The sequence below is a fragment of the Acartia tonsa genome, chromosome 12, assembly GCF_053477335.1.
Source record: "Acartia tonsa isolate MP-2025a chromosome 12, ASM5347733v1, whole genome shotgun sequence".
Lineage (NCBI taxonomy): Eukaryota > Metazoa > Arthropoda > Copepoda > Calanoida > Acartiidae > Acartia > Acartia tonsa.
Genome location: NC_137271.1, coordinates 3,635,316 through 3,662,496, shown reverse-complemented (window position 1 = coordinate 3,662,496; position 27,181 = coordinate 3,635,316). Strand labels below are relative to the sequence as shown.

At 31.9% G+C, this 27,181-nt stretch overlaps 2 protein-coding genes and 2 long non-coding RNA genes across 5 annotated transcripts; all 4 read right to left on the bottom strand.

Moving 5' to 3' along the window:
* Positions 1-4: 4 nt before the first annotated feature.
* Positions 5-8,904, bottom strand: LOC145333129 (uncharacterized). Its single transcript, XM_080178284.1, has 2 exons — positions 8,829-8,904; positions 5-5,901 (listed from the first exon to the last, which is right to left on the bottom strand). The coding sequence occupies exon 2, from the start codon at positions 5,849-5,851 to the stop codon at positions 3,902-3,904; it is 1,950 nt and encodes a 649-aa protein (XP_080034410.1). The 5' UTR covers positions 5,852-5,901; positions 8,829-8,904; the 3' UTR covers positions 5-3,901.
* LOC145333133 (uncharacterized) lies at positions 8,903-12,254 on the bottom strand. Its single transcript, XR_013884472.1, has 2 exons — positions 12,179-12,254; positions 8,903-10,728 (listed from the first exon to the last, which is right to left on the bottom strand). It is a non-coding gene; the product is annotated as an uncharacterized LOC145333133 (long non-coding RNA).
* LOC145333131 (uncharacterized) lies at positions 12,252-15,683 on the bottom strand. Of its 2 annotated transcripts, XR_013884470.1 has the most exons (3): positions 15,613-15,683; positions 12,618-14,113; positions 12,252-12,519 (listed from the first exon to the last, which is right to left on the bottom strand). XR_013884470.1 is itself a non-coding variant. In XM_080178285.1 (2 exons), exon 2 carries the CDS (start codon positions 14,071-14,073, stop codon positions 12,898-12,900), a length of 1,176 nt encoding a protein of 391 aa, XP_080034411.1. In that variant the 5' UTR covers positions 14,074-14,113; positions 15,613-15,683; the 3' UTR covers positions 12,252-12,897. The 2 variants fall into 2 exon arrangements, 1 of the variants encoding a protein (XP_080034411.1); XM_080178285.1 differs by having other exon boundaries at positions 12,252-14,113.
* Positions 15,680-18,505, bottom strand: LOC145333132 (uncharacterized). The gene is made up of 2 exons (XR_013884471.1): positions 18,422-18,505; positions 15,680-17,824 (listed from the first exon to the last, which is right to left on the bottom strand). It is a non-coding gene; the product is annotated as an uncharacterized LOC145333132 (long non-coding RNA).
* Positions 18,506-27,181: the final 8,676 nt, after the last annotated feature.

Genomic DNA, 27,181 nt, shown 5'->3' with positions numbered 1-27,181 from the left:
AGAAAAAAAATAATATTTTAACATATAAACTATATTTTATACATAAACTATGCCTTATTGTAAAACAAAGTGGTTTTTTTTAATGACAACATAACATTAAAGTTAAACAAATTAGACATATTTATGAGAGATGTACTAAATGGTTAAATCAATGTTTAAACGAAAAAAAAGATGCCTTAAAAAAATGCTTAATAACAATAAATATATAATAATATTAATAATACAGTTTATACCTTTTAAAGTTAAACAAAATATATGAGATATTGACCTAAATAGTTTATATGCTTGATAGGGTATAAGGAAAATATTACAAAAAAGTCAAGCAGTCTATCTTTACCATTTTCTACAGACAGAAAAGTTAATTTGAAGAATAAGGGGGGGGGGGGAGTTTGTACACTTATAGGAAATGAAATTCAGTATATAAGTAAACTTTTCAAAATAACCGTACTAAGTAATCATTATAGATTTCATTTTGCGGCTTTCCTTATAGGGGCTAGTGAAGCAAAAGACCCTCGAAACACCAAAAATTAAGTTTTGAGCTCATATATTTAAAGATATCAACCTGTTTTTTTTAAGTAAACTTTTTCAATATGACCAAACTAAGTAATCATTACAGATTTCATTTTGGGACTTTCCTTCTAGGGGATAGTGGAGCAAAAGAACCCCAAACACCAAAAATTTAAGATCTAAGCTTTATTTAAAGAAATCAACCTGTTTTTTTTAAGTAAACTTTTTCAAATAACCGTACTAAGTAATTATTACAGATTTCATTTTGGGACTTTCCTTCTAGGGGCTATTGGAGCAAAAGACCCCCCAAACACTAAAAATTTAAGTTCTGATCTTATTTTTAAAGATATCAACCTGTTTTTTCAAAGTAAAATTTTTAACCTAACCATACTAAGCAATCTTTACAGATTTCATTTTGGGACTTTCCTTCTGGGGGCTTGTGGGGCAAAAGACCCCTCTCAAAACTTAAATTTTTAGTGTTTGGGAGTCTTTTGCTCCACTAACCTCGAGAAGGAAAGTCCCAAAAAGAAAACTAAAATGATAACTTGGTTCAGTTATGTTCAAAAAGATTTCATTAAAAAAATCATCTCAATATCTCTAAAAATAAGCTCAGATTTAAAAATTTTGTGTTTGGGGGATGTTTTCCTCCACTAGCCCTTAGAAAGAAAGTCCCAAAATGTAATTTGTAAACATTGCTCAGTACAGTAAAAAAAAACAGGTTGATATTTTTAAAAATAGGCTCAGAACTCAAATTTTTAGTGTTATGGGGTCTTTTGCTCCACTATCCCCTATAGGGAAGTCCCAAAATGAAATCTGTAATGATTACTTAGTTCGGATACGTTGGAAAAGTTTACTTAAAAAAACAGGTTGATATCTTTAAAAATAAGCTCAGAACTTAAATTTTAGTGTTTGGGGGGTCTTTAGCTCCACTAGCCCCTAGATGGGAAGTCCCAAAATGAAATCTGTAATGATTACTTATTTTGGTTATGTTAAAAAAGTTTTCTGAAATTTTTTTTTTCTCAATATCTCTAAAAATAAGCTTAAAACCTAAATTTTTAGTGTTTGGGGGTCTTTTGCTTCACTAGCCCCTTGAAGGAAAGTCCCAAAAGGAAATCTTTAATGATTACTTAGTTTGGTTATGTTTTAAAAAGTTTTCTGAAAAACAAATCATCTCAATATCTCTAAAAATAAGCTCAGAACCTAAATTTTTAGTGTTTGGGGGTCTTTTGCTCCACTAGCCCCTAGAAGGAAAGTCCCAAAATGAAATCTGTAATGATTACTTGGTACGGTTATGTTGGAAAAGTTTACTTAAAAAAAAACAGGTTGATATCTTTAAAAATAAGCTCAGAACTCAAATTTTTAGTGTTTGGGGGTCTTTTGCTCTTTTTGAAATCTCTAATGATTACCTACTTAGTTTGGTTATGTTAAAAAAGTTTTCTGAAGAAAAAAAATCATCTCAATATCTCTAAAAATAAGCTCAGAACCTAGATTTTTAGTGTTTGGGGGTGTCTTTTGCCCCACTAGCCCCTAGAAGGAAAGTGCCAAAAATCAATTTTGAAAGTTTTATGGGTAGATCCAGTCATATAAGAGAGCTCACAAAAAGAATTAGGTTGATAACTATAAAAACAAGCCCACACGTCCATCCCATTCCTAAAAGTGTACAAACTCCCCCCCCCCCCACCTTGATAAAAAAATATTACAGCTCATAACATTTAACTAAAATAGAAGTATATATACAGGTAGGTTATAATAGGATATTAAAAAAAAGAGATACTTTTTCAATTACAAGGAAGAAAAATTGTAATAAAGTAAATCAAAGTGAATTACAGGGTGTCCCTCGTAAACTATTTTTTTTTTTAAACGCTTATTACTCCCTTAATATTTGAGCTATCTTAGTAAAACAAAAAGCATTTGGCAGCCTACTACTGACTATTTAATGATATAGTGATGAAAAATCCGCAAAGTTAAAAGAAAAAAATCTACAAGGTAATACGAAACAGGCTGATTTTAGTGAATATAAGACTAATCCACATAAAAAATATGCCTTAGTTAACTTTTAAAGCAGCTGGTGGTCAAACAGTGGATCACAAAGACTTACTCCAAACATTATAAGAACTGGCATTGTAGTCTAATTAAAAAATCTGATATATTTCAGGTTCTTGTGTGCATTGGAAGCGAGCTCGCATGAAAAATTAACAATGAAGATCAATATTATGCCTATTTTTACATATTGTTCACTTATATTACACTTCAGATTCTTGAATATTGAGAATTTCTGGTATGCCATGTCAAGCCTGTTCTATTTTTGTGCTTAGAAAGTCTGAGCGACCAGCCGTTTGGACCCAAACTAATCTTAAAGTTCACAAAGCAAATATTTTCTTGTGGGTTAGTCTAATTTAAAAAAATTAATCTCTTATGTAATACCTCGTAGATTTTTTCCTGTGGATTTTGTGGATTTCTCATCATTACCCCATAAAATGGTCAGTAGTAGGCTGCCAAATACTTTTTATTTTACCAAGATAGCTCAAATATTAAGGGAGTAATAAGCGTTTCAAAAAAACAGTTTACGAGGGACACCATGTAGATAACTTACATGTAAAATTATCAACTAATACAAAACAATATAAATATACAATACCAGATAAGATTAATTACGTTTCGGAGGGGGGGGGGGGGGGGGGGGTAATACGACCATCTCGTAATCAATGCGCAAATAGGACTTAAAATCCAAATTTCGTTATGAAACTTGGCAATGTGCAATCCTTGGAAGGTATATGTTCAATAAAAGCCAAGATGTTCTAATACCATTTACCATTTACAGATGGACTGATTTACAAACTGTTTCAATGATTGATAAATATATACTACATTATAACAAGAATTTACAAGAATTGGTAGATATATGAGGTTTAAATACAATTAAAACTAGGATTGGCAATCCGTATCAGAATTCGGGATCTGCAATCCGGAATCCGCCCAATTTTTGGCCAATTTTGGAATCCGTATCCGAATCCGTAATCCGGTTTTTAATAGCGGATTCGGATTCTTAATTGTTGGGCTAAAATTAGCGTCTTGAGTTTTTTTGGTCCAAATATATATTTTAGTTTTTAACAGTCATTTTGGCCGCTGTAGGGTCTAGAAATAAAAGAAAAGCTACTGTGAAAATATGATAAAACGCAGCTTTAGATTCGTCCCAGTACCCGGTAAAATTCAATCCCTTAATTTATTTATTTTTGAAAGCCTTTAAAATATTGCTAGAATCCGGAATCCGCTTGAATCCGTTTTATTTTTGGACGGATTCTTGTAAGAATCCGAATCCGGTCCAAAAATTAGACGGATTGTCATCCCTAATTAAAACAAAATAGAAGTATTTATAAATGGGTTAGATTAGGAACTAAACATCACCAGTTTCTTCTTCTATTACATTTACATCTGCATCAGCTTTGTCAATGAAAGCAGGCTCCTCTTTAATAGAGAGAGGATCATTAGTAAGAGTTTCTTCTCCCTTAATTCCATATTCATCAGTTTCTTCTTCCTTAATGTCATAGAGATAATCATTAGTTTCTTCTTCTTTTACATTATCATCTGCATCAGCTTTGTGAATGAAAGCAGGCTCCTCTTTTATATGGAGAGGATCAGTAGCAAGAGTTTCTGCCTTAATTTCTTCTTTTAAATTTATAATACTAACATCATTATCATGGACAGGTTCATCTTTAATAGTAAGAGGATCACTAATCACATTTTCTATGAACACTTCACTAGAATCAAGACAGTGTTCATTATTTTTTTCAGATAATGATTTTATTTCTAAAGATGAAAGTTTTCTTAGCTTGACACAAACAGGTTTCATTGTTGATATTAGACCGTTGTAGTTTTCCTTATGTCCAGTCTTATGTTTATTACCATCCATGAATAAATTACTGGACTTGTCAGATGTATCTAATTTATTTCCTGTAGTATGTTTCCTCATATGAGTGTCTTTAGTTTGTTTCTTTGAGAATGATTTACCACATATTTCACATGTATGTGGTTTCTCACCACTGTGTGTTCTCATATGCCTAACTTTAGAACCAGACTCTGAGAATGATTTACCACAAATTTGGCAAGAAAAAGGCTTCTCTCCTGTATGGGTTCTCATATGTGAATTTTTATGTTGCGCTGTGGTGAATGATTTTAAACATATATTACATGAATATGGTTTCTCTCCACTAGTATTTACTTCATGTGTCATAGCATGTTTATTTCTTTGGCTTGATCGAGTAAATGATTTTCCACATACATTACATGAATATGGTTTCTCACCAGTATGAGATCTCATATGAAATTTTTTACCATTAAATGAAGCGAATGATTTTCCACATATCTCACATGAATATGGTTTCTCCCCAGTATGGGATCTCATATGTGATTCTTTAAGTTGATATTGAGTGAATGATTTTTCACATATTTCACAGGAATATGGTTTCTCTCCTGTATGTGTTCTCATGTGTGTATCTTTCCTTCCAGATGTGGTGAATGATTTTTCACATATTTCACAGGAATATAGTTTCTCTCCTGTATGTATTCTCATGTGAATATTTTTACTTTGAGCAGTGGTGAATGATTTTCCACATATTTCACATGAATATGATTTTTTACTAATGTGTTTTTCACCTGTATGAGTTCTCATATGATAATCTTGACCATGAGATGTGGTGAATGATTTACCACATACAGTACATGAATATGGTTTCTCATCAGTATGAGTTCTCATATGCCTAATCTTATGAACAAGCTGCGAGAATGATTTTGCACAAATTTCACATGAATATGGTTTCTCTCCAGTATGAGTTCTCAAATGGACATTTTTTTCACTAGATGTGGTGAACAATTTATCACATATATCACATGAATATGGTTTCTCTCCCGTGTGTGTTCTCATATGAACTTTTATATGATCTAATCTTGAGAAACATCTCCCACATATTTCACATGAATAAGGTTTCTCACTTGTATGTGTTCTCATATGTATATCTCTACTGTTTGAACGTGAGAATGATTTACCACATATATCACATGAACATGAATATAATATATTCTCTCCAGTATGAGTTCTCATATGTTTATTTTTATCATTAGACCTTGAAAATGACTTATCACATATATTACATGAATATGGTTTTTCTCCAGTATGAGTTCTCATATGTTGATCTCTATTGCCTTTATCCGAGAATGATTTACTACATAATTCACATGAATAAGGTTTCTCTCCAGTGTGTGTTCTCATATGAATGTCCCTATGGCAAGGTCTACTAAATGTTTTTCCACAAATCTGACAAGAGTTCTTTTCTTTTTCAGTATCCATTATTCTATTATTATGGATATTTGAAATAATTACAAGTATCTCTCACAAATCTGAAATGTTAACTCGTATAATTTCGAATAGTATAAAGTATTACTTTAATAATTATTTCGATTCTTTACTATTCTGATTTATGTTTATTTCTGTGGTATTAAAATAGGAAACCTGCCCTAATAAATGGTAATTAATATTCTGCAGTATTATAGTATTGTAAGTAAATCTCAAGTCTGATATTAAATAATTTTATAATAGCAAATTAAATTGTTATTGTCTGATGGTTGTATCTCATTGCTATACATAAGAACACAATTCTTGTGTTTAAAGTGGAGGGGTGGGGGGGAGAGAGTTTGTACATTTATAGGAAATGAAAATTCAGTATAAAATTTTAAACTGACCAAGTTATATTTACTTGATTCACTTCACTAAAAGATGCGATTGATAATGAAGATTTTTTTCATTGAAATATATTTCGTTATGAAGGAGCAGTAGTTACTAATTTATAAATGTTATGGTTAAGATAGATTGATAACTGTTAAAAGTGCTATAAAAGGGGGGGGGTAAAATGTGGTGACTCGTGCCACGACATACCAGCAATTTTATTTTGGGTGCTACTCCCTTAGTTTTAGAGATAATTGGATAAAATCTTTTGGGCTGGGTCAGTAATTACCCCAACTAGAGGTATCTTTCAAAAAAAACGGCGGCGGGACCGCCGCTCCCGCCGCCCGCCGCCGTTTTCCGCCGCCACCAAAAAAAAAATTTTTTTTGCATTTCTCGCCGAATTAGGCAATTTGGAATCATTTGAGACCATGTTATTTTTTTCCAAAAATTTTCCCCTTACAAGCAGCCCTGCGGGGGGACTTAGTCATTTTTTTCAAATTCTCGTATATCAAGGTATATCTTAAATACAGTACTTCTCCTGTTATTTTGAAGATATTGAAACAAAATCTTTTTAGGTTGGTAAGTAAAAAATATTTTAATAAAGAAAACGGCGGCGGGACCGGCGGGACCGCCGCTCCCGCCGTCCGCCGCCGTTTTCCGCCGCCAACAAAAAAATTTTTTTTTGCATTTCTCGCCGAATTAGGCAATTTGGAATCATTTGAGACCATGTTATTTTTTTCAAAAATTTTTCCCCTTACAAGCAGCCCTGCGGGGGGACTTTGAAGAAAACGGCGGCGGGACCGCCGCTCCCGCCGTCCGCCGCCGTTTTCCGCCGCCAACAAAAAAAATTTTTTTTTGCATTTCTCTCTGCCATTAGTTACTGACCTACCTAAAAATATTTTTTTTCAATATCTTTTAAATCACAGGAGTACCTACCACCTTAATGTACAAAAAAGTCCCCCTGCTGCTTGTAAGGGGAAAAATTTTTGAAAAAAATAACATGGTCTCAAATGATTCCAAATTGCCTAATTCGGCGAGAAATGCAAAAAAAAAATTTTTTTTTTTGGTGTCGGAAAACGGCGGCGGACGGCGGGAGCGGCGTTTTATCTTCAAAATCACAGGAGAAGTACTGTATTTAAGATATACCTTGATATACGAGAATTTGAAAAAAATGACAAGTCCCCCCGCAGGGCTGCTTGTAAGGGGAAAAATTTTTGAAAAAAATAACATGGTCTCAAATGATTCCAAATTGCCTAATTCGGCGAGAAATGCAAAAAAAAAAAATTTTTTGGTGGCGGCGGAAAACGGCGGCGGGCGGCGGGAGCGGCGGTCCCGCCGCCGTTTTTTTTGAAAGATACCTCTAGTTGGGGTAATTACTGACCCAGCCCAAAAGATTTTATCCAATTATCTCTAAAACTAAGGGAGTAGCACCCAAAATAAAATTGCTGGTATGTCGTGGCACGAGTCACCACATTTTACCCCCCCCCCTTTTGGCCTGGCCGTTTGGGCTTGGGCTTACTTTTAAAGTTATCAACTTAATTCTTTTTGTAAACTATCTTTTATTATTAGATCTACCTGTAAAACTTTGAAAATTAAATTTTGGGACTTTCCTTCTAGGGGCTAGTGGGTCAAAAGACCCCCCAAAACAAAAGATTTAAGAACTGAACTTATTTTTAATGATATCGGGCAGATTTTTTTTATTAGAAACTATTTTCACATAACTGAAATAAGTAGTAACTACAGATTTTATTTACGCACTATCCTTCTAGGAACTTTTGGGGTAAAACAACCCCCCCAAATATAAAAAAAGTTTTGAGATCACAAGCTCCAAGAAGTAAATTGCAAAAATGAAATATATGATGACTAACTAACTCATTTATGTAATAAAAGGTTCCATTTAAAAAAAACTGCATAAAATCTTAGTGTTTGTGGGGGTCTTTTGGCCCATTAGTTCCTAGAAGGAAAGTTCCAAAATTCGATTTTCAAAGTTTTGCAGGTAGATTCAATCATATAAGAGAGTTTACAAAAAGAATATAGTTGATAATTATAAAAACAAGCCAAACGTCCACGGCAAAATTTGATACTGAATTTTCATTCACTATAAGTGTACAAACTTCCACTCCTTTCTCCCCTCGTTTGGTTAAAATGACAGTGACTATTACTAAATATTAGCGTGACATTAATTAAACTTAAAAATACCATCAGCCAGCTAGGTTTGGTGGCCCACAGGGGTTAAGTGTAATTTCTCCAAAGTATATCAAACTAGTTGCTTCGCCCCTAGCCTCTAGGGGAAGTTGAGTGAGGTAGGGGTTTAGGATGTCATGAAAATAGCTTAAAACCAGTTCAAGACATTTATAATGCCTCTCTGAAAACACATTCAGACCAATAATTTTCGAGATCAAAAGATTAAAAAAAAACTACCTAACTACTTTATATTATAGAAAAATAGATTTTTATACGGTAAGTCTTTTTCATTAAGAGCTCTAAATTTGTCTTTTTTGCCATAAATTTATAATATTTGACACCTAAACGTGGTTGACTGACAGACGAACGAACAAAGAGAATAAAGAATAGCCTCGCTACTGAAATACTTGATTTGTACCTGTATTTTTTATAAATGATCCTGGGATATAGTTCTTATTTTTATAGCTCTTTATCTCATTTAATCTTATTATTCTGAAAAATATTAGCAGTATTAAAAAGAAGTAAAACCAATAATGCATTGATTTCTACAATTAAGAATATGTGCATAATTCTAAAACAAAACAAAAATAAAAAGGTGGAGGGTAATGAGACACTTTTTAAAACCAGAAAAGACTGGATGGAAAGGGAGAGGGGAGCACACACAATGACATCTGACCGTAAACCGTGTGCAAAAAGTACTAAATTTTGAAACTTGATACATAAGCCCAGTCCAATAGGTACTACATCTAAATGGAAAATTTTAGTCTTAGGTTAGGTTACACAAAAATTTACCAAAAAGTCCTGAAACCCTCATTTCCACAGGGGTTTTCTTCCCTAACCTAACCTAAAAATAAAATTTTTTAGATTTTTTTCCATAGAATTCTATAAAGGAAATGCAGTCAAAACAAGATTAAGAGGATTCGTCGTATTTTTACATTAGTTTTAGATAGGTTATTTTAGGTAAATCAATGTTAAGGTTAGGAAATTGGCCCTTAAGGCTTAGAGCCCCACGCAGGGGCTATAATTAGGAGAAACGCTACTGTGAAAATACGACAAAACACACTACTTTTTTTTCTTTCTATGGTCCGATTTATATTATGTCGATATAGTATTCTTAAAATGTTTTAATTTCCAGAGGTATAATCACCAGTTTCTTCTTCTTTAACAATAACATTCTGAGCAGGCTCCTCTTTTATACACAGATAATTATTATCAAGGGTTTCTTCTTCCTTAATTTCTACTTTTACATTCATAATATTAGGAGTTACATCAGTGTATACAGGTTCTTCTTTAATGGTAAAAAGTCCATCATCAAGAGTTTCTTCTTCTTTAATTTCCTTTTTTATATCCCCTACACAGTCAACTAGGTCAGCAGTTAGCGCACTTCTCTTTGTTTCATTTTTGTCCTTGTGTTTTTTCATGTGACTATTCTTACGACTCGGTCGTGTAAATGTTTTGCCACATATATCACAGGAATGTGTTTTCTTTTTAGCTAATTCAGAGTTAAAGAATATGATTTTTCACTAATGTGTTTTTCACCTGTATGAGTTCTCATATGATAATCTTGACCATGAGATGTGGTGAATGATTTACCACATACAGTACATGAATATGGTTTCTCATCAGTATGAGTTCTCATATGCCTAATTTTATGAACATGCTGCGAGAATGATTTTGCACAAATTTCACATGAATATGGTTTCTCTCCAGTATGAGTTCTCATATGGACATTTTTTTCACTAGATGTGGTGAACATTTAATCACATATATCACATGAATATGGTTTTTCACCAGTATGAGATCTCATATGTGTATCTCTATGATCTTTACGCGGGAATGATTTATTACATATTTCACAAGAATATGGTTTTTCTCGAGTATGTATTCTCATATGTATATCTCTACTATTTGAACGTGAGAATGCATCCTAACTTCAGAGAATCATGGCTACAACAACAACAATTTACCACATATATCACATGAATATGAATATAATATATTCTCTCCAGTATGAGTTCTCATATGTTTATTTTTATCATTAGACCTTGAAAATGACTTATCACATATATTACATGAATATGGTTTTTCTCCAGTATGAGTTCTCATACTTTGATCTCTATTGCCTTTATCCGAGAATGATTTACTACATAATTCACATGAATAAGGTTTCTCTCCATTGTGTGTTCTCATATGAATGTCCCTATGGTAAGGTCTGCTAAATGTTTTTCCACAAATCTGACAAGAGTTCTTTTCTTTTTCAGTATCCATTATTCTATTATTCTGGATATTTGATATTCTTACAAGTATCTCTCACAAATCTGAAATGTTAACTCGTATAATTTCGAATAGTATAAAGTATTACTTTAATAATTATTTCGATTCTTTACTATTCTGATTTATGTTTATTTCTGTGGTATATATGGTAATGAAAATTCAGTATAAAATTCTAAACTGACCAAGCTATATTTACTTGATTCACTTCACTAAAAGATGCGATTGATAATGAAGATTTTTTCTTTGAAATATATTTCGTTATGAAGGAGCAGTAGTTACTAATTTATAAATGTTATGGTTGAGATAGATTGATAACTGTTAAAAGTGCTATAAAATTTTGGCCAGGCCGTTTGGGCTTGGGCTTACTTTTAAAGTTATCAACTTAATTCTTTTTGTAAACTTTCTTTTATTAATAGATCTACCTGTAAAACTTTGAAAATTAAATTTTGGGACTTTCCTTCTAGGGGCTAATGGGTCAAAAGACCCCCTGAAACAAAAATTTTAAGAACTGAACTTATTTTTAAAGATATCGGGCAGATTTTTTTTATTAGAAACTATTTTCACATAACTGAATTAAGTAGTAACTACAGATTTCATTTACGCACTATCCTTCTAGGAACTTTTGGGGTAAAACAACCCCCCCAAATATAAAAAAGTTTTGAGATCACAAGCCCCAAGAAGTAGATTGCAAAAATGAAATATATGATGACTAACTAACTCATTTATGTAATAAAAGGTTCCATTTAAAAAAAACTGCTTAAAATCTTAGTGTTTGTGGGGGTCTTTTGGCCCATTAGCTCCTAGAAGGAAAGTTCCAAAATTCGATTTTCAAAGTTTTGCAGGTAGATCCAATCATATAAGAGAGTTTACAAAAAGAATTAGGTTGATAATTATAAAAACAAGCCAAACGTCCACGGCAAAATTTGATACTGAATTTTCATTCACTATAAGTGTACAAACTTCCACTCCTTTCTCCCCTTGTTTGGTTAAAATGACAGTGACTATTACTAAATATTAGCGTGACATTAATATCAAAAATTAAACTTAAAAATACCATCAGCCAGCTAGGTTTGGTGGCCCACAGGGGTTAAGTGTAATTTCTCCAAAGTATATCAAACTATTTGCTTCGCCCCTAGCCTCTAGGGGAAGTTGAGTGAGGTAGGGGTTTGGGATGTCATGAAAATAGCGTAAAACCAGTTCAAGACATTTATAATGCCTCTCTGAAAACACATTCAGACCAATAATTTTCAAGATCAAAAGATTAAAAAAAACCTTACTACTTTATAGAAAAATAGATTTTTATACGGTAAGTCTTTTTCATTAAGAGCTCTAAATTTGTCTTTTTTGCCATAAATTTATAAAATTTGACACCACATACTTTGTAAATACTGTACTTCACCCTTTGAACCGTTTTCACCTAAACGTGGTTGACTGACAGGCGAACGAACAAAGAGAATAAAGAATAGCCTCGCTACTGAAATACTTGATTTGTACCTGTAATTTTTATAAATGATCCTGGGATATAGTTCTTATTCTTCTTGCTCTTTATCTCATTTAATCTTATTAATCTGAAAAATATTAACAGTATTAAAAAGAAGTAAAAACCATAATGCATTGATTTCTACAATTAAGAATATGCATGTACATAATTCTAAAACAAAACAAAAATAAAGAGGTGGAGGGTAATGAGACACTTTTTAAAACTAGAAAAGACTGGAAAGGGAGAGGGGTGCACACACAATGACATCTGACCGTAAACCGTGTGCAAAAAGTACTAAATATTGAGCTAGAATTTTGAAACTTGATACATAAGCCCAGTCCAATAGGTACTACATCTAAATGGAAAATTTTAGTTTTAGGTTAGGTTACACAAAAATTTACCAAAAAGTCCTGAAACCCTCATTTCCACAGGGGTTTTCTTCCCTAACCTAACCTAAAAATAAAATTTTTTTGATTTTTTTCCATAGAATTCTATAAAGGAAATGCAGTCAAAACAAGATTAAGAGGATTCGTCGTATTTTTACATTAGTTTTAGATAGGTTATTTTAGGTAAATCAATGTTAAGGTTAGGAAATTGGCCCTTAAGGCTTAGAGCCCCACGCAGGGGCTATAATTAGGAGAAACGCTACTGTGAAAATACGACAAAACACACTACTTTTTTTTCTTTCTATGGTCCGATTTATATTATGTCGATATAGTATTCTTAAAATGTTTTAATTTCCAGAGGTATAATCACCAGTTTCTTCTTCTTTAACAATAACATTCTGAGCAGGCTCCTCTTTTATACACAGATAATTATTATCAAGGGTTTCTTCTTCCTTAATTTCTACTTTTACATTCATAATATTAGGAGTTACATCAGTGTATACAGGTTCTTCTTTAATGGTAAAAAGTCCATCATCAAGAGTTTCTTCTTCTTTAATTTCCTTTTTTATATCCCCTACACAGTCAACTAGGTCAGCAGTTAGCGCACTTCTCTTTGTTTCATTTTTGTCCTTGTGTTTTTTCATGTGACTATTCTTACGACTCGGTCGTGTAAATGTTTTGCCACATATATCACAGGAATGTGTTTTCTTTTTAGCTAATTCAGATTTAACAATATTGTTGTCACCAGTGTCAACTTTATGAGCCTTAGTTGCATGTCTATCTCTACTCCTTGATTCAGTAAATGACTTTCCACATATATCACATGAATACGGTTTTTCACCAGTATGTGATCTCATATGAATATCTTTATTTTGAGATGTGGTGAATGCCTTATTACATAAATCACATGAATATGGTTTTTCTCCAGTATGTGTTCTCATGTGAATATCTTTACTTGCAGCTGTAATGAATGATTTATCACACAATTCACATGAAAATGGCCTTTCACCTGTATGTATTTTCATATGCATATTAAGACTATGGGACTGTGAAAATGCCTTGTTACATATATCACATGAATATGGCTTTTCTCCAGTATGTGTCCTTATGTGTTTATTTCTGGATCCAATTTCCGAAAACGATTTACCACATATTTCACATGAATAAGGTTTCTCACCAGTATGTGTTCTGATATGTCTATTTTTATGACTTAATTGGGAGAATGATTGTCCACATATTTCACATGAATATGGTTTTTCTCCTGTATGAGATCTTATATGTGCATTCTTTTCAAAAGCTGTTAAGAATGTTTTACCACACTCCTCACATGAATATGGTTTCTCTCCAAGATGTATTCTCACGTGTTTATTTTTTGCACTTTTATCGGAGAATGATTTACCGCATATATCACATGAATATGGTTTCTCTCCTGTATGTATTCTCATATGTATATTGAGATGTCCAGGCCTTGAAAATGATTTTCCACATGTCTGACAAGAATGTTTACTTTCTTCACAATCCATTATTGTTGTAATTCCTAGTCTCAAGCTTGTTTGTTGAAATCTAAATAAAAAACAAGGGTTAATATTAGGATGTTTGAAGTTGTTTGGATAATTAGATACATGCTAATAATTACTCATGCCAAGTTTCAATGGAATTCGGATTCTAAGTGCCATTTAATCATTGATTTCGAGATTTTTGCATTGGCCCCCCCCCCCTGTTCTGTTATGGCGGTTGCGGCGGATATGGGAGAACCTTTTCAACCCCTAGGAGTGGTCTTGGTAGTCATTTTACGTACTTGAACTTTAAAAACTTTTTTCTAGAACTTCTAAAACACAGCATAAGTTGTCATAAGTAGCATTCTCGAAGGAAGCACCATTACGGCGGTAACGGCAGATATAAGGAAATATTTCATAGGCTTAATCAAATGGCGCGCATTTGTAAATGTTTTGTAATATTTTGCTGCTTTGCATAAAATATCTACTTATACGATTTTTATACCTATTGATTGTTTTTTGGACCTTATTTGAGCATTCACTTAATTTCAGTAACTAGCGGCTTCGCCTCTAGCCTCTAGGGGCTTAGCCCTATAATGTATTGGGAAGTCAACCCTCCTATCTAGAATTTTTCTTACCTAGAGCTTTACATATTTTTTTAAAAGTTATTATTTGTCAAAAGACTCTATGGCAAAATTAAACCCAGATTGTTCGCTGTATACACAAAAATTTAACTTTAAAAAAAGGTATCAACCTTAAAAAAAATTGGGGGGATTTGTTGGTTTTAGGGTTTAAGAAAATATCCTAAAACCACCACAGGACCAGCAGGTATATTCCCTGAAGAGTAGAATTCAAGCGATTCAGTGGTTACCGATATCTTAAGGGACAGACGGACGGACAGACATTATTTAACTTTGTATTATAGATATAAGATCATGCAGTAGCTCCCAAACAGCTGGCAGCACATTCAGTGTACTGTACGCATATCATTAGAACTGGAATAAAAAGGTCTAAAAGGAATCTCACTGTAATTACCAATTACAAAATAATGAACAAGAACTGTACAGATCTGGTGCCACTTATAAATTTTGAATAGCATCAGTTTTATATTTATTGATTTTGTTATAAATCTCAAAAATGACTTTTTTGCTTATACAAAAAAATTGTCATTCTTTATGAAAAACTTTTTAATACACCTAGTTAAAAAATATTCAATAAAATAATGTGGGAGGGGGGGGGGGGGATGATTGCAAATAATAATTCTGCGTAAAATAAGGCCTGACAGTAGCTTTCACAAGATACAATGTGGAATCGAACTGTGAAGAAATGATTGTAGAACCACTGCTGCCGCCACATTTATTTGTGCTTTTTAAGGCCAACTTAATGTTTTACACTTTGCATTATTAGCTAAAAAAAGTTGTCTCAGATGATACAAAGTTGTCTAATTTTGCGAGAAAAAGCTTAAAAAAAATGTTTAGAGGGAAAGGCAATTTCTACGTGGCAAATAGGAATACGAACGAAGAATATATAGACTAGCCTCACTACTAAAAATATTTGAAACGTCACCTGTATTTCTTGTGAATGACCGGCCTGTGTTATAGTTTTTATATTTCTAGCTCATCATCTCATTTCATCTGAAAGATGTAACATTAGTTATACATTAATGACTAGGTAGCTTAAAGAATGAATATTAACAAAAATCTACAATAAAAAAAAGGAGGGAAGCAGGTTGAACACTTAAAAACAAACCTAAAACTCAACACATTTAATTTATATTTACCTTGACAACATAAAAATATCTTTTTGATTGAATTATTATTTTAAACAAGAAGTTGAGTTGTTTGGGTACTTTTAATTCTAGAAGTGGATAGTTCGAGTTTAGCATAAGCATCACAAAGATGTGATAATCAAATATTCTCTACAGCCTATCATGGCTTGATACATCAAGGTTCTATAAATTAGGGTGGATTCAAGTAAAGTGGAAATTTCCTTTCAAATAACACTAATCATAAACAATGGTGTTGTACTATATATAATAAAATATTTAAAATCATTTAATATACCTAAATATTTTGTCTATAATTAAAACTAATAAAATAAATGAAGATGTCTTTATACATTTACAGCTTTAATCATTCAAGACAGGCTCCTCTTTACCAGATAGAGAATCATTATCAAATATTACTTCCACTTCAGTTTCTTTGTTTACATAACTTATTTTTTTAAAATTGATTATAGAGTAAAATTAGTACAAATTAAACTTACTTATTCTTTCAAGGAAAGATTACATAAAACAAGAAAATTAACATTTTTTTTTAAATTTTGTGCTGCAAATAATTCCTTTTCATAGAATTGTGAAATGATAAATAAAGATATTGATATAATTTTGAATTTTCCAAGAACAACAAAAGTAAACTCACAAAAAAAAGATTTACAGATTTATAAATGCCTGTTGTATTCGTAAATATTATTTAATTTAGTTATTAGAGATAATCGTCAGTTTCTTCTTCTTTTATATTTGCAGTGTCTCAAGCATTATCATTCTGAGCAGGCTCTTCCTTAATAGAGAGAGAAACATTTTCTTCTTCTATTATTTCTACTTTAACATTCATGATATTAGGAGCTTCATCATTATATAAGGGTTCTTCCTTAATAATAAGAGTTTCTTCCTCCTGTTTAACCAACACATGATTTTCATTCTCTTTAATGTTTTCATTCTTTTCTTTCTGTACAGGATGAAGATATTTGTGGACATTTAAAAGATCAATACTAGGAAATATTTTATGGCAAACATTACAGTCAAAAGATTCTGATTCATAGTCTTCATTCTTCTCGACTTTATTTAAATGCCTAACTTTTTCATCTTTATGCATTTTGTTCATATGCTTATTAAGATTACTGGACTGTGAAAATGCCTTATTACATATTTCACATGAATATGGTCTCTCTCCCGTATGCGTTCTTTTATGTATGTTTTTATAGACTGATTGCGCGAATGATTTACCACATATTTCACATGAATATGGCTTCTCCCCAGTATGGGTTCTCATATGAACATTTTTATTAAATTCTGTGCCAAATGTTTTCCCACAAATCTGACAAGTGGTTTTCTCTTCTAAACTCATTGTTGAACTTTTAGTATGTGTTATCATGTGTGCATCTTTATTACCTAAGTATGAAAATGTTTCACCACATATTTCACATGAATATGGTTTCTCACCATTACATGTTCTCATATGAATTATTAGACTGTTGGACTGTGTAAATGACTTGTTACACATTTCGCATGAATATGGTCTCTCCCCAGTGTGTGTTCTCATATGAGTATCTCTATTACCAGATGTGGTGAATGATTTATTACACATATCACATGTAAAGGGTTTTTCACCTGTATGTATTTTCATATGAATATTACGACTGCTGGACTGATTAAATTTCTTTTTGCATATTTTGCATGAATATGGTTTCTTTCCAGTATGTATTCTCATATGAATATCTTTATGTTGAATTGTGGTGAATGATTTATCGCACACATCACATGAAAATGGTTTTTCCCCTGTATGCATTTTCATATGAATATTAAGAGTACTGGACTGTGAAAATGCCTTATTACATAATTCACATGAAAATGGTTTCTCTCCTGTATGGGTTCTCATATGAATATCTTTATTTTGAGCTGTGTTAAATGATTTTTCACAAACGTCACAAGAATGCTTCTTTTTTGTATCCATTATTCTTTGTTTATTGCTAATATTCCAACAGTTAATCTGGCACAAATCTAAATTATCAAGATCAAGTCAATAATTGATCAATGTTTGAATTTAAAACTTAGGACAGATAAAAAAATTGATTACAAGACAATAGAAAATTGAAATAATTGGAAAAAACAACAGCTATTAACTTATCAATTCTTTGTATTCTTAAACCAGGGTGTCGGAGCCGTATCTGGAAATACGGCTCCGGCTCCTACCTTAAAATTAATATATCAGTTTTTGTTCATTATTGAATTTGATAAAATAAAATAAATAATATAAAATATTTTGCTTTTATTTGATAAAAGCTATTTAAAAGTAGAAGGATGTGTGTCTATTTGTTAAGTAACAATAGTTTTTCAGTTTATTATATGGAAAAAGACCGTTGCCAAATTATAATATTTCTTTAAAAAATCATTTTTAGCTAATCTGGAGCCGGAGCCGTTTTTAACGAAAATACGGCTCCGGATCCGGCTCCACCAAAAATGTTGCTGCTCCCGGCTCCGAAACACTGTCTTAAACATTATGTACTCTTTTCCAAGTAAGACAACTGCCATTCTTAGGTTGAAGAAAGTGTAAGTATTAAAAGCCATAAATTTTAATGTCAAAACAAGACAAGTCACCTGAATTTTCTTTGTTTTCCAAATGAATCTTAAGTAAAGTTCTTCCTATTCTAGCTTAATGATTTTAATGCATCCTGCGTATCTGAAAAATATAATAATATTGAGAAATTTTCTCAGAAAACACTTGGGATTAAAAATCAAGCATTGAGTTGAAATTTGCATCTAAAAATGCTTTTTTTTTATAAATTACAGATAACTTATTAGTTAATCATCCAATCTGTCATTAAAAATAAAGGATTAAGGAAGTAGATGGGAGAGATGAGATATGATCATGGGCAATAATAATAATAATTACGCATTTGTTTTTAAAAAATCATTTATAAACTTAATCTAAATCAGTAAAATTTTTTGTTGTCCATGCTATATGTTGTATAAAAATTTTCAAAATTGAAAAAAATATTTCTAAGAGGATTTTATCCATTTTTTTATTCTGCTTACTTTCATTCCATATGGCATTCTATATTTCCGATAGAGGAAAATAAATATGTAGTTTAAGTAACGAATTTTAAATTGTGGCTATTAGGTCATTGAATCATATCTGTCAAAGATTTCAATTCTAAGTGGAGAAAGGGTAAAAAAATTTAAAGAGGATAAACATTCAACATCTGAAAAAAAGGGGGGGGGGGGGAAGCAAAGTTTAACCTTCATTTTATTTATTTTTTTAAGGACCCGGCCCCTCCTCCTTTTTTCAATTGATTTAAACATAAAAACTGCATGCCATATACATTATACATACATTGGCAAAAAAAGATTTAGTACTAATGAAGAAAAACGAAATTGTTTTATTCACATATACATATTTAAAATCTACATACTATATTCAACATTACATTGTGATAAGCACATCATACCTAGCTATTAACAAAATTACAGAAATAATGTAACATCTATTCAGTAAATTCATTCTTTTTAACAATTTTCACAATTTTTTTACGTAATACCTTCCATTTTCAATTGATTTAAATGTTTATACACAATATTTTTTGAATAAATTGCTTAAAACTTGGTATATTTTCAATTTCTACTAAAAAAATATAAATATTCTTAGATTTATTTTTCTTATATATAAAAAAAACGAATAAAATTCATATTCTTAATTGCTTCCTTAAAAAATCAAAGAGCATTTGAAAACGTATTTATTTTAAAAAAAACAATAATAAACGATCTGTTTTATGTTATTATTTTTCAAAAAGTTATTGTTTACAAATGATTATCTAACGGCAAAAATTATTTTGTTTACATGTCCAAATGCCGCACTTCGATTTTTTATGTAAATGTCGTCTACGCATAAAAAGTGTTGGACAATTCCTCTGTGGACAACTTTTCCCGACAAACATAAATTATAAAATGATAATTTACTAACCTTCAATATACTTTTTAAAAATAATCATTATAAAGTTTAATAAATCAACATAAATTCACGTCATTTATTAGTAAAATGCGGAGTGAATTTAAAATACATACTTTTAATAAAAAAGAAAATTTATGACATGAAAACTTTGTAACGAATTTCTCCGGCAAATACCAAGGAGCAGAACTTGCTGTAATAATATTAAAAAAAAAATAAAATAATTCAATATAAAAACTTAAAAAGATATATTGACGTTATTTTAAAGAAAAATAAGGAAAAATAATTTGTAATTTATTTTTATGAAGGAAAATTAATACCATGAAAATTTTGTAACAATTCCTCCTAAGACATTTCTCCCCGGCTATTAATATTTAATTAACCTTAATGCAATATTTATTTAAGTTCATAAAAGTTAATAAACAATACCTTTAAAGAATAAAATACTTTATATTACAAAAAAAATTGATAAGAAACATAATTGATTAAATGAAAATTAAATTTAAAAATAGAAAAATTATATCATGAAAACTTGTTTTCAAACAAAGACGACATATTTATGAAATAATTGTGTGCGGCATTTGTACTTTGTTTATAAACAACTCATATACCTGCCTATCGGCTTAGAAACCGATTAATATCCGCTGGATTAGAACCGATTCTCGTCCATACAATAAAACCATGTTAAGAATCGTATTACAGCTAATTTTTTACTATTATTAAAATAAAAATCAATACCAGTTTTGTTAGCTTGGGCTGTAGGCACCACGGGACTGACAAAACTGGTTTTATTATCATAATTTTTTACTTTAATATCCGTGAATAGCTGTCTATGATACGATGCAATAAATAATTATTTTTTTGAATAATTTGTAAAATAATTATTAAACTTAATAAAATGCATTAGAAATTAGAATATTTATTTAAAATTAATTATGATAGAAATAGGAGATTTTTACACAAGTTTGTTATATGGCAATGATTTTTACAGTGAAAATTCTTTATATAATATGCAAATTTATTAAATTAAACGGTTTTATTTAACGCACTGTATTATAGACAGTTTTCCGTACGTGGATATTAAAAAATGAAAAAATATCTGTAAGAAAAAAACTAACATTAATTTTATGATTTTTTATTCTTATATTTGTGGAAACCTGCCTATAATACGATGCTATATATGATTTTTCAATATAAGGCTGAGAACAAATTCTAATACAACGAATACTTATCAGTTTTGAAGCCATACTAGTAATAAATATATTTTATGATGCCTATAATTTTCAGATATATACCTATTAAAGAAAGTCACAAATATTATGTGTTAATTACATTGAATTATACTGACATAACTAAGGTATTAAACATTATGATTTTCATTGTAAATGATGTACATTAGATAGGTAATTTAGGATGCTTTTAAACAGTCATGCTTACATATTTTCAATGTAAAAAAATATTATTTGCTCATCTTTGTATCTATTATATTTTGTATATTCCTCCCCCCAATTACTAGTTTGTTTTTTGTTTTTGTTTTTTTGCCGGAAGGTAGGAATTTTTTTATTTACGGTGGGTTGTGGGGTGTCCACTCAGTTCAGCAGTTACCTAGACCTAGCTCCGGACAGACATCGGTCTGTTTTGTATTATAGATAATTGACTCTGATGGAATTTCTACTTTATTTGTAAAAGGGGGGGGGGGGGGAATGAAGTACTCGTCACACGACATACCAGCAATTTTATTTTTGGTGCTACTACCTTAGTTTTAGAGATAATTGGGTGAAATCTTTTTGATTGTGTCACTAATTACCCCAAGTTTTGGTATCTTTCAAAAAAAAACGGCGGCGGGACCGCCGCCCGCCGCCGAATTCCGCCGCCAACAAAAATATTTTTTTTATTTCATTTCTCGCCGAATTAGGCAATTTGGAATCATTTGAGACCATGTTATTTTTTTCAAAAAATTTTCCCCTTACAGGGGGACTTTTTTTCAAATTCTTGTTTATGAAGGTATATCTTAAATACAGTATGCTACTCCCTTAGTTTTAGAGATAATTGGATGAAATCTTTTTGATTGTGTCACTAATTACCCCAAGTTTTGGTATCTTTCTAAAAAAAACGGCGGCGGGACCTCCGCTCCCGCCGTTTTCCGCCGCAACCAAAAAAATTTTTTTATTGCATTTATCGCTGAATTAGGCAATTTTGAATAATATGAGACCATGTTATTTTTTCAAATTTTTTGGGGGGCGGTAGCGGAAAACGGCGGCGGCGGATGGAGGGAGCAAGGTTCCTTGTAAGGGGAAATTTTTGAAAAAAATAACTTGGTCTCATATTATTCCAAATTGCCTAATTCGGCGAGAAATGAAAAAAAATATTTTTTGTGGCGGCAGAAAACGGCGGCGGACGGCGGAAGCGGCGGTTCCGCCGCCGTTTTCTTAATTCAAATATTTTTTACTTACCAACCTAAAAAGATTTTGTTTGAATATCTTTAAAAGCACAGGAGTAGCTCTGAATTTAAGATATACATTGATAAACGAGAATTTGAAAAAAATGACTGTCAGGGGTGCTTGTAAGGGGAAAATTTTTTGAAAAAAATAACATGGTCTCAAATGATTCCAAATTGCCTAATTCAACGAGAAATGCAATAAAAAAAATATTTTTGGTGGCGGCGGAAAACGGCGGCGGGAGCGGCGGTCCCGCCGCCGTTTTTTTTGAAAGATACCAAAACTTGGGGTAATTAGTGACACAATCAAAAAGATTTCATCCAATTATCTCTAAAACTAAGGGAGTAACACCCAAAATAAAATTGCTGGTATATCGTGTCACCACATTTCCCCCCCCCCCTTTGTTAATAGGATTATCCTCAAAATAAATTTGTCACCTTGTTCAGTTGGGACACCGACAAACCTCCTAAACCAATCACTAAGAAAATCTAATTATTAGTATAAATGTGGATTGAAATTTAGAAGTTACTTTTACAACAGAATGATAACGGTTTTCAAAAACTAAAAATGTCATGATATTGTGCTTTCAAATTATTTAAGAGATTAAGAATTACTAAAAGTTCCAAAATAATTTCTTGGTTAAAAAAAAGAAGAAACAAATGCTTTCCAAGTAAAGTTGATATAAAAAAGTGTAGGTCTATTTCTCTGCCAGGACATATAAAGGAAAAAATCTGTCAATTTGCGTATTTATTGAGTATGTGTATGCGCTTCCTTAGGGGAAAGGTTGCGATATATTACAATACCTACTAATCTTTCTTACACGTATTAAAAATCATTATAGGAGTGTATTAACTACCAAATATCACAAAAAGTACTATCTTATTAAGATAATAGTTCTTATTTTTTTTTTGTAAACTTTAGAAAAGTAAAGTCATTATTTTTATGAAATCTAATCTTGTTGAAAATACCCTTCTTTGATAATTCATTATTACATTCCAAACATTAACCATTTATTTAATATCATATACACATACTTTTCGTGTGATAATTTTTACTACTTCAAAAGTAACTCTTATAGGTATTACTTTGATATTACTTGTTTTAGATTCTCCTGTGAACATAAGCAAACAACTTGAAACACAGAATTATTCAAGAGTATAAAAGATGGATAATGAAGAAAAAAAGTATTCTTGTCAGCTGTGCAGAAAGGGGTTTATAAGGCCCAGTGATCTAAACAGACACATTAGAACACATACTGGTGAGAAACCATTTTCGTGTGAACTTTGTGACAAGTCATTTCAAACTTCTCAATCTAAAGACATTCATATGAGAGTACATACAGGAGAGAAGCCATACTCATGCCACATATGTGGTAAATCATTCTCGAAGTCTGGAGTTAAAGATGAACATTTAAGAACACATACTGGAATAAAACCATATTCATGTGATATATGCAATAAGTCTTTTACTAAATCTGGTGATAGAAATAGACACATGAGGACACACACAGGAGAAAAGCCTTATAAATGTGACACATGTGGTAAATGTTACACTAATTCAGGCGGTAAAAATAGACATATGAGGATACATATTCGAGAAAATATAAAAATACATGAAACTTATACAATGGATTTTGAAAATAATGCAGACCTTGTTGAATGTGGAGAATATGTAACAGAAGACATTAAACCATTTACACAAGAGGCTAACAGAGACATTAATTTGAGAACACATACTGGAGAGAAACCCTATGCATGTGAATTATGTGACAAGTCATTTAAAACTTCTCAATCTAAAGACATTCATATGAGAATTCATACAGGAGAGAAGCCATATTCATGCCACATATGTGGTAAATCATTCTCGAAGTCTGGAGTTAAAGATGAACATTTAAGAACACATACTGGAATAAAACCATTTTCATGTGATATATGCAATAAGTCTTTTACTAAATCTGGTGATAAAAATAGACACATGAGGACACACACAGGAGAAAAGCCTTATAAATGTGACACATGTGGTAAACGTTTCTCTAATTCAGGCGGTAAAAATAGACATATGAGGATACATACTCGAGAAAATATAAAAATACATGAAACTTATACAATGGATTTTGAAAATAATGCAGACTTTGTTGAATGTGGAGAATATGTAACAGAAGACATTAAACCAGAAGAAACCGTAAACAATGATGAGCTTACAATCAAAGAAGAATCTGTTTACAGTGAAGAAGCTTCTAATATTTTAAATGCGGAGGGAGAAAAAACTTTTGATAATGAAAGAAAGTTTTCTTGCCAGATATGTGGAAAGTTTTTTTTAAAGTCTGGTTCCCTTAGTAGCCACATTAGAACTCATACTGGAGAGAAACCATATTCATGTGTCACATGCGGTAAATCATTCTCTAGGCCTAGTGAAAAAGAAAGACATGTAAGAATACATACTGGGGAGAAACCATATACTTGTGACATATGTGGCAAGGCATTTACTACTTCTAGTGGTAAAACTAGACATATGAAAACATGCACTGGCGACTTACCTTACCCATGTAAGCTTAGCTTAAGCCAAAAAAACAAACATGCAAAGACTCATAAATCTGAGAATACTTGTAACAATATTGATACTCTTGAATTTGAACATGTAATTGTAAATGAAGTTGGGACAACTAATATTTCTGAATTAAAAATAGAAAATGATGAATGCGACATTAGTTGTGTTAAAGCAGAAATAAAAGAGGAAGAAACATTTAATGATTCTTACACAGATAAAGAAGATCCTAATGATAAATATAGTGCTCATGAATCTGTCAACATAAAAGAAGAAGAATTTGCCAATTAGTTATCTGACAATGAAATTTTGCAATAAGATATGTTTAGTTATTTTAGGATTTTTTTTTTATTTCTCTAGTTAAAGGAAACATTGGGAGGGCTAAAATCCGTAAACCGTAAGGGGGGGTGAGGATGGAAATACATAGACAAGAAGATTAATGTATCAGCTACCCTTGCTTAAGGTGGTTTTGGCTGAAGCGACTGTCCCGCCGCTATTTTTTTAGGATAGTATGTATTTCTAGTATCCCCTTCTCTCTTAAAATTGGAACAAAAGGCAATTTTTGTAAGTAAGGGGGGGTGTGTTTAATGCAACCATCTCGTAATCCATGTATAAATGACACTTAGAAATCGAATTTCGATCTGAAATTTTGCATGAGTAATCCTTGGTAGATCTATTTTCCCTAAATCGAACAAAAAGTTGAAAAAGTAACGGCTAACGGCTTAGCCGTTTAGCCGTTTTTGGCTATTTTTAGGGCAAATCTGTAATGAATTACGTAGTAATCAACTTTTTAAAACATATTTTTGTTTTAAATCATGTGAAATGATACAAAAAAAAAGTTTTTTTAGATTTTTAGTACTAGCAACTACCAGATAGAACCGTTTGAAAACGTTTTGGAGCAGCAAAGAGTATTATGTAGAGATAGGTTTCGTAATGATTTGCCTTAAAAATAGCGAAAAAATGGCTAAACGGTTGAGCCGCCAGCCGTTAGCCGTTACTTTTCCAACTTTTTGTTCGATTTAAGGAAAATAAATCTACCTAGGATTACGCATGCAAAATTTCAATTCAAAATTCGAATTCTGAGTGTCATTTATACATTGATTACGAGATGGTTGCATTACCCCCCCCCCTTATTAAGGTTGGGTGAAATTTTTTCTTGGATTGAAAGTGATATACCCCAATATATTTTTTACTTTTAGTTTTAGGATTTTATTACGTAGTATTCCATTAATCAACTGGCACGTTAAGGGAAAGGGGGGGGGGTAAAATGTGGTGACTCGTGCCACGACATACCAGCAATTTTATTTTGGGTGCTACTCCCTTAGTTTTAGAGATAATTGGATAAAATCTTTTGGGCTGGGTCAGTAATTACCCCAACTAGAGGTATCTTTCAAAAAAACGGCGGCGGGACTTAGTCTTTTTTTCAAATTCTCGTATATCAAGGTATATCTTAAATACAGTACCTACTTCTCCTGTGATTTTGAAGATAAACAAAATCTTTTTAGGTTGGTGAGTAAAAAATATTTGAATTAAGAAAACGGCGGCGGGACCGCCGCTCCCGCCGTCTGCCGCCGTTTTCCGCCGCCAACAAAAAAAAAAATGATTCCAAATTGCCTAATTCGGCGAGAAATGCAAAAAAAAATTTTTTTGTTGGCGGCGGAAAACGGCGGCGGACGGCGGGAGCGGCGGTCCCGCCGGTCCCGCCGCCGTTTTCTTAATTCAAATATTTTTTACTTACCAACCTAAAAAGATTTTGTTTCAATATCTTCAAAATCACAGGAGAAGTACTGTATTTAAGATATACCTTGATATACGAGAATTTGAAAAAAAGACTAAGGGCTGCTTGTAAGTGGAAAAATTTTTGAAAAAAATAACATGGTCTCAAATGATTCCAAATTGCCTAATTCGGCGAGAAATGCAAAAAAAAAATTTTTTTGGTGGCGGCGGAAAACGGCCGCGGGCGGCGGGAGCGGCGGTCCCGCCGCCGTTTTTTTTGAAAGATACCTCTAGTTGGGGTAATTACTGACCCAGCCCAAAAGATTTTATCCAATTATCTCTAAAACTAAGGGAGTAGCACCCAAAATAAAATTGCTGGTATGTCGTGGCACGAGTCACCACATTTTACCCCCCCCCCTTTTCTAAACCATTTCCCCCTTCCCCCTTTTTGGGATCAATACGAAAATATTTTTTTAACGTATGCTATCCCATATAATGGACTATGTTGTCTGTTTAGACCTTATAAAGAGCAAGATTGGGGATATAAAATTTCACTTCAAAATCAAAAAGATCTGTTTTTAAACTAACCTTTCATCATTTATTCCTGCTTTTCAGATTTATTTTTTATTATAATATTCATTCCCCAACACAAATGTTCTTATAATTGTCTTGATATTTGATATTATCATATTCCTCATTACTATAATATTTTTC

Bases quoted from the DNA above. Each gene is read 5' to 3' on its own strand.
- LOC145333131 (XM_080178285.1), bottom strand. From the start codon at position 14,073: ATGGATTGTGAAGAAAGTAAACATTCTTGTCAGACATGTGGAAAATCA.
- LOC145333129 (XM_080178284.1), bottom strand. From the start codon at position 5,851: ATGGATACTGAAAAAGAAAAGAACTCTTGTCAGATTTGTGGAAAAACA.